This window comes from Erythrolamprus reginae, chromosome 1 (genome assembly GCF_031021105.1).
Source record: "Erythrolamprus reginae isolate rEryReg1 chromosome 1, rEryReg1.hap1, whole genome shotgun sequence".
In the NCBI taxonomy this organism is placed as follows: Eukaryota; Metazoa; Chordata; class Lepidosauria; order Squamata; family Dipsadidae; genus Erythrolamprus; species Erythrolamprus reginae.
In genome coordinates, this window is record NC_091950.1 from 257,526,661 (window position 1) to 257,542,811 (window position 16,151).

General features: G+C 38.5%; 1 protein-coding gene across 2 annotated transcripts in view; it reads left to right on the plus strand.

Moving 5' to 3' along the window:
* Positions 1-16,151, plus strand: part of ROCK2 (Rho associated coiled-coil containing protein kinase 2) — a 152,077-nt gene that overhangs the window by 118,821 nt on the left and 17,105 nt on the right. For both annotated transcript variants that reach the window (XM_070732867.1, XM_070732866.1), the window contains exons 15-26: positions 75-321; positions 584-690; positions 2,034-2,193; positions 4,219-4,379; positions 7,318-7,502; positions 9,872-9,941; positions 10,883-10,986; positions 11,130-11,316; positions 12,046-12,139; positions 12,254-12,348; positions 13,153-13,332; positions 14,461-14,626. In XM_070732867.1, coding sequence (XP_070588968.1) covers positions 75-321; positions 584-690; positions 2,034-2,193; positions 4,219-4,379; positions 7,318-7,502; positions 9,872-9,941; positions 10,883-10,986; positions 11,130-11,316; positions 12,046-12,139; positions 12,254-12,348; positions 13,153-13,332; positions 14,461-14,626 — 1,756 coding nt within the window. The remainder of the gene's footprint in view (positions 1-74; positions 322-583; positions 691-2,033; positions 2,194-4,218; positions 4,380-7,317; positions 7,503-9,871; positions 9,942-10,882; positions 10,987-11,129; positions 11,317-12,045; positions 12,140-12,253; positions 12,349-13,152; positions 13,333-14,460; positions 14,627-16,151) is intronic.

The window sequence follows — 16,151 nt, forward strand, 5'->3', positions numbered from 1 at the left end:
GCTTTGCTACAGTAAATGGATGGCAGCGTGTGTGTTTATATGTAATGCTGTGATGTATTTTTGTGTCTTAATAGCTGGATGAAGCCAATGCCTTGCTGCGCACGGAATCTGACACAGCAGCCAGGCTGAGAAAGAACCAAACAGAAAGTACAAAGCAAATTCAACAGCTAGAAGCTAACAACAGAGATTTGCAGGATAAAAACTGTGCCTTAGAGAATACGAAGCTCCGACTGGAAAAGGAATTTCTGAATCTGCAGTCAGCTCTAGAATCTGAAAGACGAGATCGGAATCATGGCTCTGAAATGATCCATGATCTACAGGGTATGAAAACCAGTCTCTTACCAAGTGATTTTCACATCATGGGGGCAATTTCCATTTTAATTGGGATTTTAAATGTATCAAATATGTAATTTATCAACATGTCAACATTCACAGGAAGCAGTTAATTATTTTCACTTTCCTTCTGCTTTCAGAATATATCATCAATGGTTTGATTTTGTAATCAAAGTGTTTAAAGAGTTACATTTTAATTGATACGTAGATAATGCTCTTTTCCTTCTTGAAATCTTTTAAATATTACTAGGTCGAGTACTTAATTTGGAAGAAGAAGTAAAAAATGGGAAGAATACATTAGCTAAAATGGAGGCAGAGAAAAGACAATTACAGGATAAATTGACGGATCTGGAAAAGGTAAACTTTAAAATAAAAGTACTATATTGTTCATTAGAGCTAATAAAAGAAGGTCCCATTCATAGCCGCCCCGAGTCTTCGGAGAGGAGCAGCATACAAATCTAATTAATAGATAGATATATAAATAGATAGATAGATAGATGGATGGATGGATGGATGGAGGGATGGACGGACGGACGGACGGACGGACAGACGGACAGACAGGATAGACAGACAGGATGGATAGATAGATAGATAGATAGATAGATAGATAGATAGATAGATAGATAGATAGATAGATAGATAGATAGATAGATAGATAGATAGCATTACAAATAGAATTCTGAAGCACTCCAGATTTGAAGGGGAAAACATGATTTGGAGTTAGTAGCTCCTCCAGTCAAGCTATACCAGTCTGGAAAAGATGCAGCTTCTGTAAAGAGTTACTGACAGATGTTACATGAATGCCCAGATTTTGAGTCCTAACCACACAGAATGAAATGTGTGGTGGTTTTCAATGAATATAGGGTTTATAACATCTTTGCTTTGAACTTGGAATAAAGTAAAAGCCAAAATGAAATGCAACACAAGCAATGCAGAAGGGAGCAGAATTTGCCAAAAATGTCAAAGCAACAGTTTTCTGTCTTGGCATTTTTAAATGAAGTTCAAGAACAGCAACAGGCTTGAAGCATAAGTCCATGCACACAATGGATTTGTGTCCCAAGACTACACAGATCAAAAAAGCCTAGATTGTGGTAGTTTCAGCATTTATGAAACCTCAATAGCAATAACATTGTGTGCTGGTAAAACATATGAAAGTATGCACACATATTTGCAGTTTCCAATTAGCACAACACACATGCCAATATGAACTCTTAGCTGCAATCTATCTGTAGAATCTCTATTTTGCTGTAATAATTAAAAGAAAACCACAGTAACTTCAGAGGCAGAATAGCATATATATAGTTGTAAACAGTCATGTTGTGTTTAGCCATGTGGTTAACTTCCCTGTCAACATTTTACTCTCACATCAACATGTCCTTATTTGCTATAATTTGAAATATCCAAGTTTTATGCTGAGGTTTAAATAAAATCTTCAGAATACTTTTAACAATTATTGTGAGGGTGAAACATTTGTGTGAGTGTGTGTGTGTGTGTGTATACACACACACACACACACAACACACACATTAGGCTTTTCATCTTAGTTTTAATATCAGCTTGCTTGCATTAATAATTGAAGTAGCAGATTAACTACCTACCGTAGGTCAAGCCTACATTTTTTTCTGGAACCAATAGTACCAATCAAGCATTTTACATGGGTTTCATATTAATTATGAGATATTTTGATTTATGCCTAACAGGAGAAGAGCAATATGGAAATAGATATGACTTACAAGCTTAAAGTCATGCAACAAAACTTGGAGCAAGAAGAGGTTGAACATAAAGCAACAAAAGCTCGACTAGCAGACAAAAACAAAATATATAAATCAATTGAGGAAGCTAAGTCTGAAGCTATGAAAGGTATGCATTTAATCTCACATGTTCATAATTTCATTTAGCATATTTATATTCAGCCTCCTATTGAAAAACATGAATGAGACAGTTTAGCTTCAGTATGACTCCACAGAGAAATGATTCTTTGATTAAAGTTATACAGTCAGTTCAGGAACAGAAGGAAGATTAAGAAAGACCTACATGTATAAATCAACATATTTTATTATTGTCTGAATTTTTTTTTGCTTTTTTTTGTTTGTTTGATCAAGTCCGAGTTGATTATTGTCAGGCACATAATTTTTCTCCATGATAATCTAATTTAGTTCTTTAAGTCTTCTAATAGCCTACCTATGCCACTGCAATTGAGTCCATCTAGCTGTTAGTTGCTGTCCATCCTCTTCCTCTCTTTCCTGCCACCTGCTTCCTAAATCTTCACCTGATGGAGGATAAGGAGGATAATTTTGAATCTGGTCATTTCTGCCTTAAATGAGAACTCTGGGTTGACTTGTTCAGCAATCCCTTGGTTTATCTTCTTGTCCGTCTGAGGTATTCTGTGGAGTCTTTTTCAACACCAGAGTTCAAAAACATCTATATTTTTCCCATTCTACTTCAAAGTCCAAATTTCATGTGTCACGAGTGTCACAAGGAATACCATTGTTTGCACTATTATAATCTTTATAGATTATAATAGTGCAAATGCTCTGATTTATACACATCAGAGCATTTGAATATCTTTGCCAGAGTCCTCATGGATGCTTTGTCAAGTGCTAATCTGTGGCATATTTCTTGACTGATGGATCGGTTATCATCGGTCCAAAAAGACAAGCTATCCAGCATTTCAGTATCTTCGCTGTCAATTCTAATGCTGGTTCTTTTACCTACTATGATTAGCTTGGTCTTTTTAATGTTTAATTTTAGTCCCATTTTATACTATGTTCTTTGATGTTATTGATGCTTCTTTTTCTGGTTTTAAAACAGGTCTTCGCTATTTCCAAACCAGCTTCCTTTCATATTTATTCAGCGCATTGGTTGAATAAATAAAGTAGACTATACAGTTTTGTCTCATTCATTTTCCATCCTGGAGCTAGTCTGTTTTCCTATTTTCTCTCTATACTGTGGCTTCCCAACTTCTATATAGGATTGGCATGAGGACAGTGAAAAGCTCTGGGATTCCTATTCTAAGCACATTTTATAGCTTGACACTATCAACATAATTTAGAAGGCCTTCAAACAGAGCTCCTTTGTTCACACTCTTGCTCTTTGTGGAGCACTTTTTTCAGAGGTTTTTCCAAGCCCTCTTAAAAGTGTTTTAGGCTATGTTTTCTTAGTTTCAGACATATGTCTATATCTACATTGGGAATTGGAATGGGGAGATCTAGGCAAAACATGACTTACCTGGCTGGAGCTTCATTTCTAGAAACAAACTGGGCAGTAGAACTGACTCTTGAATGGTTAATTCTGCTGCTAATATTTCATAAATTGTATAATACTTTTTATGAAAATCTTAAATTATTTAGCAAAGATAACATGAAATCTCTTGATCAAACAGTGTGTGTGTGTGTCTATAATCTTTTTTGCACAAGAAGATTACGGGCTTGCTTAATCAAAGCCTACTCATTACATATATGTATATCCTATATATTAAACAGTCAATCATATTTTAAAGCAATATTGAGAATAGGTGAAATGGTGAACAAAATGTTTTAGATTCAGAGGGGAAAAAGAAAAGCATATTATGTATTGGGAGGTTGGGAGACCTACATAAAATACTAAAATAATTGTTCATTTCAAGATTTTTGACCAAAAGGGACAGTTCACCGAACTCTTTCTTTAGATTCAGTAGACTATTAATATGCAGATCCTTTCTTAAGTTTTATCATTATCCTCTCAAAAATATTCCATCCTTGGTTGTGTGCCTAGGTCTTAGCTTAGGTCTCAAATTCTACAAAAATGTGTAGAATTTAAATCAGAGAATTGTTTGTTTAGAATTGTTTACTATATGCAAATATGAATTTCCAAATCGCAAAATAGCTGGTTTATTTCTTTTCACAGAAATGGAAAAGAAACTTTTAGAAGAAAGAACTACAAAGCAAAAAGTAGAAAACTGTTTACTGGAGGTTGAAAAGCGGTGTTCTATGTTGGACTGTGATCTGAAGCAATCCCAGCAGAAAATAAATGAGCTGCTTAAGCAGAAAGATAAACTAAGTGAAGATGTAAGTGTAAACTTCAAAAGAAATATCAGTTTAAATGTTTGCCACACTACATCTACCTACAGCTTTCTCCATCTTTTATTACATTTATGATAAATAATTCTCTGTAAAGATCTGTGTTTTTGTTCCACTTTTAATATTTACATTTACTTAACTTTTTATCAAAATCAAGTGTGGACTATATTGAGAGAATCAATTAATCAAAGAGCCCTAGAGGTAATTTTGAACATGTACAGTTAGTCCTCGACATGCAATCAGATTTAGCCCAAAATTTCTGTAGCTAAGTGAGACAGTTGTTAAGTGAATTTTACCCTATTTTACAAACTTTTTTTTTAACCACAGTTGCTAAGTGAATCATCAGCGGTAGATGTTAAGTTAGTGACATGGTTGTTAAGTGAACCTGGCTTCCCCATTGACTTTGCTTGTCAGAAAGTCACAAAAGGGACTCACATGACCGTGAGACGCTGCAGCTGTCGTAAATACATGCCAGTTGCCAAGCGTCTGAATTTTGATAATATGACACAACCAGTATTGGATTCCTGGGTGGACAGAGGGGGGGCGGCTGCGTTCCGGTAGGGAAAATGGAGCTGTATGCATAGCTCCATGTCCCCGATGCCTGTGCATGCACCCGCACGAGATTTGGCTTCCTGTGCATGCGGAGAAGCTAAATCTCACACGGGGCGTGCCCGCACGTGTCGGGGACATGGAGCTATGCACACAACCGCACCGCTAGCGGCGATGGACACCATGGTTGTAAGTGCAAAAAATGGCCATACCTCTGTGGTGTTGTAACTTCGAATGGTCACTAAACGAATGGTTGCAAGTCGAGGAATACCTGTACTATGTTTCTTTATCAAATGCTAGCAACATATCATGTTCCACGGTGCTCCTTTTGATAATCACGGTACTTGAGCATGGGGTCAGAAGGTCAGCACTAGGAAAGGTTAAAAATCAGCCATGTGTATTATAGGATATAAACTAAAGGTATTTTTTATTCCTGCATGGAATATTTTGGTGTCTTATTCCCCTATTCTATATGTATTTTGAAATGTGCAATTATTAAGTGAAAAACAAAAGCTATTTGTACTACGGGAATATTGATCAAAATATTTGGCTACACTTTAAAAATTGCCACCCTCGTTCCTTATAGGGCTAAAAAGTTTTATTGAATATGAATGGGTTATTTCAAATTCACATTCTCATTTACTCGTTTCAAAAGTCCAATTTAAGGAAGAGTGTTTAATACTAATTATACTAGCTTCAAACCATGCACGATAGGAGACATGGTGGCGCAATGGTTAGAATGCAGTACTGCAGGCTACTTCTGCTGATTGCTGGCTGCCTGCAATGTGGCAGTTCGAATCTCACCAGGCTCAAGGTTGACTCAGCCTTCCATCTTTCTGAGGTTGGTAGAATGAGGGGCAGATTGTTGGGGGCAATAGGCTGACTCTGTAAACTGCCTAGAGAGGGTGGTGAAGGAAGTGATATATAAGTCTATGTGCTATTGCTATGATAAAAACTCAATCTTGGGAATATATATCCCACTGGACATTGACAATTAGTTCTGAGTAAATATCTTTAAAATTGGGCTATAAGACTAGTTCTGAAAGGACACACTCTGACTAGAGCAGCGTTTCCCAACCGGTGTGCCGCGGCACACTAGTGTGCCGCGAGACACCGTCAGGTGTGCCGCGGCGAGAGGCGGCGGAGGAGAGTGGGCGGATCGGGCGGGCAATGGGGCAGGGCGGAGAAGCCAGGGGCGCGTTTGGCCGGAGGCACCTACTGCCGCACCTCCCTGCCCCTGCCTCCCCACGGTGCCTCCGGCCAAACGCGCCCTTGGCTTCTCCGCCCTGCCCCATTGCCCGCCCGATCCGCCCACTCTCCTCCACCGCCGCCTCCTGCCTTGGGGCGAGCAATCCGGGAGTCCGGGACTGTGTGGCTTTGCGCCATGAAGAGAAAACGGCCGACTTTTCCCTGCTGCCGTTTTCTCTTCATGGCGCAAAGCCACACAGTCCCGGACTCCCGGATCGCTCGCTTCTCTGGTCAGCAAAGCCATCTGCCCAGGAAAGCGCCGCGCTGGCCGGAGAAGCGAGCGATCCGGGAGTCCGGGACTGTGTGGCTTTCGGCCGGGCTAACGGGAGGCGGCGCGAGGCCGGGCGCTGGGGACGTCTGGGAGGGCGAGGAGGCTGATGGCTGCTGCACACTCCACTCTGTCTCCGGTTCTCTCTCGCTCTTTCTTTTTCTCTCTGTTGCTGGCGTGGTGAACGAGAGAGAAAGAGAGAGAGAGAAAAAGGAGGGGAGAGAGAATGAGAGAAAGAAAGCAAGAGAAAGAGAGGGAAAGAAAGCAAGAGAGAGAGAGAAAGAAAGGGGGGAAGGAGGGAGAGGGAAAGACATAGAGGGAGGGAAGGAGGGAGAGAGAAAGAGAGCAAAAAAGAGAGGAAGAAAGAAAGAAAGAGGGATGGAGAGAAAGAAGGGAAGGAAGGAAGAGAGAGAAAGAGGGAGGGAGAAATAGAGTGAAATGGAGGAAGATATTTTATTTTTGTCCAAACTTTTCTTTAGCCCCCCCGCCCCCCCCCTTCAGTGTTCCCCAGAATTTTGAAAACATGAATAATGTGCCGCGGCTCAAAAAAGGTTGGGAAACACTGGACTAGAGAATGGGATTTGCTTTCAATTAGGAATGGAATATTAATTTTGTAATAATATCTTTCATTATGGCTGTAAAGCTTTTGTTTACAATTTCTGTTTAGAGATAATTTATCATACTCTGCTGCTGGAACAAAAATGAATAAATTAGTAGAAAATCCTTTACTAAAACTACTCTTTATATAGGGCCATTTAAAAGCAGAAGAAGGAATATTCAGTTATTTTTTTAAAATGACATGACATGAAATACGCTATTTTCCATAAAATCTGTCTTACAGAGTATCAATCTGTTTTGCAGGTGGAAAACCTGACACTGAAAATTGAACAAGAAACACAAAAGCGCTGCCTCATTCAAAATGATTTCAAAATGCAAACCCAGCAGTTGAATGCACTGAAGGTGTCAGAGAAACAGCTGAAACAGGAGAGTAACCATCTTATTGAAATTAAACTAAGCCTAGAAAAGCAAAATAATGAGCTACGCAAGTAAGTCCTTTCAGCAATATATGTTCTGTTCCATCACAGTTGATTGTGACTCGAAACTAAGCTGTGGGAATGCTAAATTCTGTTGTACAGTACTGTATATCGACACATATGGTTTCAATCAATTCTTCAGTAATGTTGATACTCTTGTTGTAGTTTCTTAAGTTTACATGCTGTCCATCTCCCCTATCAGGCAAATGAGAGGCTTACAGATCATAAAAACATAAATATAACTGCAATTAAAATGTTAAATATATTCAAATTTAAAATTATTAAAAAAGTAGGCCCAAGAGATGGCCAGCATGGTGATGATGTCTTACCTCATCAGCTACCTCCAATGGTGAGTGCCCTCTCAGGGCCGAAAGCCAACCGGCAAAGCCAAGTTTTCACATCCTTCAGGAAGACCAAAAGAGCAAGCATTCTTCCCTCTGAGGGTTGGGTGTTTCACAAGGACCTAGGGATATTCTACGGCTATATTGGGGAGTTCTTGACTTTTACTTTAGTTCACAGCCATAAGTCAAAAAATAACTGAATGTCAATAATACATTTCTCTCTTTGATATTTTGCTTTTACTCCCTCGGGGACCTAGTTTGCCATGTAACTGTATCATAAATTGCTAAGGAAAAATTACACTTTAAACCCTCAGCAACACAGACATTTTAGTGGCTGCACATCTCTTTAGGGAATAAAAAGAATCTAGGTTTTGTTCCACCATCTGCCATGTAGGCCAGACAAAGTCAGAGATGGAGCTTTAGGATAGCAAAGAACATTTCTGGACAAAGTCCATCCCTTGAAGTAATTTGTTTCCCCATATACCCTGTTTCCCCGGAAATAAGACAGCGTCTTATATTAATTTTTGCTCCCAAAGATGTGTGTCTTATTTTCAGGGGATGTCTTGTTTTTTTTCAATGAAGAAGAATTCCCATTTATTGCTGAACAAAAAAAATATGAACTGTTGGGTGCGCGGCCGCATAGGTATTGCCTATGGTTATTTGGAACAGGATATTAGAGGGAACAGAATATGTTCGGGAATGATGCAAAACGAAACGTCTCCTACGTCTTACTTTCGGGGGATGCCTTATATTAGGCAATTCTATGAAATCTCTCCTATGTCTTACTTTCAGGGGTGACTTATTTTCGGGGAAACAGGGTAGGAGCAGATGGAAAGTGTGTCTTCCTGTGTTCGTGCTTGGAGAACATCCATCCAAGTGTAACAAAAATAGTGTCTTTTTTTTTTTTATCCCATACCATTAAGAGCATTTTTCTTCACGTTGCCACAGACAGAAAAATCACTTCACTTGATCCTATTCAGGAAAAACGTAAAGAGTTACTGTACTTGGTAGATAGGATTTGTTTTGTTTCCTTCTTTATCTTTCAGCCCAATAAGGATTAGGCAGGAGGAGAAATGGAGACTCGAGATCTCCAAATTCAGCCAAAACAGCAAGAGAAGTACAAGAAAAGAACAAGGAACAGTCTGGGGCCAAATATAAATAACCCTCGACTTATGATTTGGCCACTTATCAATCTGTTCAAATTTTAAAGTTGTGACAGATCTCCCCAGTGCTACTTGGTTTTGACCGTCTCCTCCCCCCCCAACCAGTCACATGGTTGCATTTTTGGTGCTTGGCAAATGGCCTACATCAGACTGATTGCGGTTCCCATGACTGCAGTTTATGTTTTTTTACCAGAAAAACAACCATTGGCTAAAATGGGTTTCCTTAACAATCACAGTATTTGTTTAGCAACTGTGCCATTTGCTTAACGACCACTGCTGTAGAGGTCATAAAATTGGGTGCAGTCACGTGGTGACCTGCTTAACAACTGCTTAACATGTGGTGACCTGCTTAATAACCAGAATGATTTATGATCATAATTCCACACTCAGTTCTGCATGTAACGTCCTGTGAAAGGGAAACCCCTTTGCAGAGCTAGCTGGAGGATAATGGTGAAGCAACAACAAAATAGGCCCTGTCTGCCTTTTCTGCTAAAGGAAACTGTACATTCAGTTAGTCCAAATAAATCAGAAAATCTAGAATGTGAAAAACTATCCAAAAAGATTAAAGCAGATTTTTTAAAACTTACTCCAATGTCTTAAAGAAGGAATTTGTGCATTTGGGTCAGATAGCCCTGCAACCACAGATGTTGACCAATATTGTATAGCAAGGAATCCGAAAGGACATGACTAATACAAGCATCCAGCAGCCTCATTGTCTTCCTTCGAATTCCTCATTTAATGAAATGTGACAAAATTTTGAGAAGATTTTTTTTACTGCCCTGGCAATCAAGAAGGATGAAGCTAATAGTTCATTCTGGCAACATTTGTCAAAGAAGTAGTATTACTTTAAAATTGCATTTATCTTATTCTCTGCCAGAGAACGTCAAGATGCAGATGGGCAGATGAAAGAAATTCAAGACCAACTTGAAGCAGAACAATATTTTTCGGTATGTAGGATATTAACATACTCAGTATTAGATTTTAAGTTTTAAGCCTTATGCATCTTTTTGGGTTTATCACACAGTTGTAAATATTCTGGGATTTGTTGATTTAATTAGTCATTGTGCATTATATTTTTCCAAAAAACTGACCTTGTCTCATACAACACACTATTTTTTGTACGTGCATAAAGCACCATTATCAGCATGTGGACGTATTGTGGTGCCCCTCAAGTTACTAAATTTAGTTCATATCAGCAAGATTCACTTCCTAGTGAGTTTGGTTCTTTGGCAATAATAAAACATTGATTTTTTTATTAGCCTGATAAAAATCTCTCCAGATATTTGTTAGGTCCAACCCTGAATATCTTTTGAAAATCAAAGTTAGCATGTAAACAATTCTATTTTACTATCTCAGCCCAAATCTGTACACTGAAGGATGAAGGTTTCTTCAGTTGAAGGGCTTTTCAGACTTTGGATCTGGGTCATTAATTATACTGGGTCAGTATCATACTGGCTGTCATATTCCTAATATATTTTATTTTAAATATATGTATAGTCATGCCGGCCACATGTCCTCATATAAGTGTCTATGGATAATATTGACTAAGAAACAGAGATGAACACTGCCCCCTAGAGTTGAAAATAAATGTATACGGGAAAAGTTACTTTTACAATAATAAATATTAATATATGGATTAATTTACTCAAGTAAAATATTTGATAGCTTTGGCTATTTATAATATTGACAACTGATAATTATCTGGTCGTTGTGGGTAAGTTTGACAAAACCTTGTTTTATATATATTTTAATCCTGACGAAAATGTTACAAAGATTCCTTATCTTAAATTAAAACGGGCAGTTTTTCTAACACCACTCTTTTCTACCTATCTGGTTGCACCAAAGCTATAATATATATATATTGCTGTTCTCTTGTAAAACCTTTCAGACTCTGTATAAAACACAAGTTCGGGAGCTTAAAGAAGAATGTGAAGAAAAGGGCAAACTTTGTAAAGAAATACAGCAAAAGATACAAGAGTTACAAGAAGAGAGGTAAGAATAATAGCGAGAATAATATACAAGATATAACTTGAATAATAGTAGCCAGTAAGAAAACTACATAGCATCTTTGCCCATAACATTAATTTATTATGGTTATCATAATTTGTATTTTAATTCAAACTAATTTATTACAGGGATTCCTTGGCAGCACAACTGGAGATCACATTAACAAAGGCAGACTCCGAACAGTTGGCTCGCTCCATTGCTGAGGAACAGTATTCTGACCTGGAAAAAGAGAAGATCATGAAAGAACTGGAGATTAAAGAAATGATGGCAAGGCACAAACAGGAGCTTGTTGAAAAAGATGCCACGATAGGATCAGTAAGTGATTCACTCGAAACAGCAAAGTGACTCGACAAGGCGCGAATTGTAGGCTTGTCAATCTGTACAAATTTGTCCCTTGAACACGAAAGGTTCCTGTTCTCTTTTTAAAATGAGAAATTGCAACCTACAGCAGTACTTAAAACCTCCAGGGACCAAACTTACTTACAGACTGTCCCATAAATATAACAAGGATAATGTTACACTGCAGTCACTGATGCTTTGGCTCTGAATTTGGCTAGACATACTATGGCATCAGAAATGTTCCATATCCTAAATTTAATTTCTTTGTCCAAATGTTTGCAGTATTTTACAGATTTCAGGACTTGCATTCCATGATCATCAGAGTGTATAATAATGTTTTTGAGAGCACAGTATATTTTAAAGTATTTTAGAGGGATTCTAGTTTAAACCTTTTTTTCTAGCATATTAGCGGATGGTTTCTGATGCAAGTGGCCTCCCTTTCTAAATTCAAGCTGTGCTATTGTTTTTTCAGCCCTGTTACTTAGTTTACCCTTAACTCTACTACTTTTAAGTACATTTCCCTTATAATCCTGTTTTTAAGCTTCTATTTTTGTCTGCTTCCCACACCGCTGCCATGAGCTCCTTTGCAAGGAGTTTCTGCAACCTCTCCCATCCTCACTTGGAATCTGAACTCCTGCTTAAATGTTGGTTGGTTTGTTTCTATTCTACAACTGACCTTCACTTCTTATAATTTCTGTATCTTAGTTGGAAGAAGCAAATAGAACTTTGACTAGTGACGTGGCGAACCTTGCAAATGAAAAGGAGGAGCTGAATAACAAACTGAAGGAAATTCAAGAAAGTAAGTATTTAAATTTAAAAATTACAGTGATTTGATTTTATGTTAGCTTCACAAGTGTTACCTTTTATTTTGTTATTTATTGTTATTTATTTTATTTTATTTTTTGTTATTAAGGGCTTGCCCATCTGAATGAAGAAGAAAATGATCTTGGGTTGCTAAGAACTCAGTTTGAAAAACAACTGGCTTATGAAAGAACAATGAAAACACAGGTAATGTATAAATGAGGAGATGACCACAGTTATCTGTTGTGATTCAGCCTGAGGCTCCTCAGGGACCGGCTACGTCTCTGCTGGATCCAGGCCAGGAGGAGGAGGACAGTGAACAGGAGGGGGAGGACCAGGCAGACGGGGGAGAGGAAAGTCAGGAAGAGGATGAAGGGGAGCAGCCTGAGAGCCCCGGGGGGGGGGGGGGCTCTCCCCAGCCAGTAGCCTGGCCTCATTGGATGAGGAAGCACAGGCTATAATTGACATGAGACAGAGACGTGCAGCTCAGAGACGGGACCAATTAGAAAGGTATTGGCATCATTGAATTGGCAACAGCTGGATTTGGGTGTGGTTCTCCTCAGCAGGGTTTAAAAGGCAGGCAAGCCCTTTTAGCCATGTGGAGAGTTATCAACTGGGAGTTCTGTGAACCTGCTTTGCTTCTTGCCGTCTCTGATCTTGGCTTGTGGCCTAGAAGACTGGAAGACTTGGGGGAGGCGTATGTTTGTTATCTCCAGCGTTGTTTTTGACAGCAAGAATCCTGTTTTACTTCATGGCCTTCGTGAAACATCTTTGAAGTTGCAGCGTGTTCCTGTTTGTAAGGACATTTTCTGTTACCTGTGTTTGCTTTGAATTCTATCAACTGCCTTTGATTTTTACCAGTGTGTCTGGATTCTCTTTTTGGGTTGGTGTTTGCTGGAGGGACCCAGACAGAACAGTTATCATTGCGATATTATAAGGAAGGAGCGATGAGAATGTATTTAATTCTAATCACATAAAGAAGCTGTCCATTTATTCTTCTTTTATACTCAGGCTGTGAATAAGTTAGCAGAAGTTATGAATCGAAAAAATCCCATCCAACGAGGAGCTGACACAGATGTCCGAAGAAAAGAAAAGGAGAACAGGAAACTGCATATGGAATTGAAAACAGAACGGGAAAAATTAACTCAGATGATGATTAAATATCAGAAAGAAATCAATGAAATGCAAGCTGTAAGTATCTTACATGATAGTGAAAAGCTATCACATAGTTTTAGGTATTTACAAATTTATTTGACAGAGTTATTCATTACCTTAATTTTTCTTGTATTATTGAAAATTATTAGAGAACGTCTCACAATCAAATACCTTTCCAGTGGTAAGTGATTCTGATGGTTATGAGGCAGAGGTTGATGACAGTTTCAAACATTTGAGGAGGCTTTGTCTCACCTTTTTCTAGACTGCCAGTTTTACTATATCATCCATCTGTACTGAAATAGGAGCTATTTAATTGTCTTTATTTTCTTCAATTCTCATTAGAGTTCGCTTTTACCCTGTTTTCCCCCAAATAAGACATCCCCTGATAATTAACCCAATCGGGCTTTTGAGTGCATGGCAACAAGGCCAAGCGCTTATTTCAGGGTTCCAAAAATAATAAATAAAAATAAGACAGGGTCTTATTTTGGGGGAAACACGATAGTGGTTTAAGTTATGAGATTGCTGTCAGAAGCATCTCTGTGAGCGGTCATGGGTCTTCCCAGATACACCCATGTTTCTACAACATTCCGTGGACTGCATTGGTTGTCGATTGGTTTCTGGACACAATTCAAAGTGTTGTGATGACCTATAAAGCCCTACATGGCATTGGACCAGTTTACTTACGGGACCGCTTTCTGCCACATGAATCCCAGCGACCAGTTAGGTCCCACAGAGTTGGCCTTCTCTGGGTCCCGTCGGCCAGACAATGTCATCTGGCAGGGCCCAGGGAAAGAGCCTTCTCTGTGGCAGCCCCGGCCCTCTGGAATCAACTCCCTCCAGAGATTTGCATTGCCCCCACCCTCCTCGCCTTTCGCAAAGGTCTTAAGACCCACCTACGTCGCCAGGCATGGGGCAGCTAGACTATGCCCCCCCTCCCTGACCATTAAATGTTATGTGTGGATGTGTCTGAGTTAATTGACTGCTTTTTAATGTAGTGGGATCTTAGCTGATAGTTTTAACTAATAAGATTTGTATACATGTTGTTTTTTTATTTATCCTGTGATTCGCCCTGAGTCTTCAGAGAAGGGCAGCATACAAGTCTAATAAATAATAATAATAATAATAATAATAATAATAATAATAATAAATTATCTCCTTTTTCAGCAAATAGCAGAAGAAAGCCAGATACGAATCGAACTACAAATGGCTCTGGACAGCAAAGATAGCGACATAGAACAGCTTCGATGTCAGCTCCAAACAATTCATATTGGTCTAGACAACAGCAGCATATGTGGCCCTGGTGAAGTAGAAACGGATGATGGTTTCCCTGGTAAGATTCGTCCTTCTCTCTTTTGGAAGAAAAGAAAACATTATAATTAATGACTCCCTATTTTGGGAAGTTACAATTGGAATGTCCTTCTGTTGTTAAAATTTTAATCCTTTCTACCTTTGAATAAGTCAAATTTAGGTTATAGTTCCTAATGCAAATCAAAATCTGTTGCATTATTCTATTTCAAAATAATCAAGTTGTGAGGTGTGTTTTTTAAAAAAATCTATTTTTCATTAATCCTTTCTGCATTCCCCCCCCTCCTCTTTCTGTTGGGTGCTCAGTTCGTATCACTCAGTCCCACACTTCAGAATCTATGTCTTTTACCTACCAACGCTCTTCCACCTCTGTCAGTATTGCCACTAAACCTTCCAGCTCTTGTGTGTTTCTCAATTCTGATTCTGACTCTGAGGAAGAACCAGTGTCTTCTGCACCACCCCCTTCAGAACCTGACGATCCAGGTGACCTTCCAGAAGATGTGTAGTGACAAAACGCTGCTGCCTATTTTCCATTACTAACACTGAGGACAGTAGATAGCAAGGAGGAATGTACTGCATGAGAAAGGAGCAGCAAATAATCTTAACCTTTAATCTTAGATTCCGTGGATGTTGCATTCATGTAGGTGCATGAGATATGCATGTTTTCCATTTATCTGCAGATCCTCTGTGCATAACTGAAAAAAGATAGGACTACAAGCTTTTGGATAATTTACTTTATATTGATATTTAATTAATATAAAAAACAAAAAAGGAAAGCATTAAAATAATAGTGGCATTGATACATACATTGACAAAAAAAGTGCAGAAAGTGTTCTGACAAAAAGTGAAAAATACAACCAAAACTTAATACAGTAGTACCTCTAGATACGAGCTGCTCCACATGCGAGTATTCCAAGTTACGAGCCGCGACGCGTGCAAAATTTCTGTTCGACACCCGAGCTCAAATTCGGGATATGAGCCGAGCTTCCGCTAGGTGGCGCAAAAATCTCCTTGCTTCCGGTTACCTCGGCGCGAAAAACAAAGTCTAAAGGCATTCGTTCGAGATGCGAGTTGATCGACTTACGAGCTCGGGTCTGGAACGAATTAAACTTGTATGTCGAGGTACCACTGTATACATTATAACAGTAAACAATTATAATCCTATAATTGTCTAATAAAATATTATTCAAATACATACATATTTCTAATACATTTCTAACCTACTATATTTTGTATAAATGAGGCTCTTACTGCAAGATTTAATTGTTCCATTGAAATGGTAGGATCTGACCATTTAGTGAGGGGAAATTTCAATTGGAAGTGTATCTAATTAGTCCATCTAATTGTAGCATTGTGTTTTTCAAACTCTCACACTTTCTGTAACATTTCACTCTCTCCCAAAGCCCAAAGTCTAAGTTGAGAATTTATTATGAAAACCCTTTCAATTACAGTCATTTAAATGCCAGATAATAAGTTCGTTTAGATAGTACTGATTGAATTTTTTTCAGATTATTTATTATTATTATTATTATTATTATTATTATTATTAT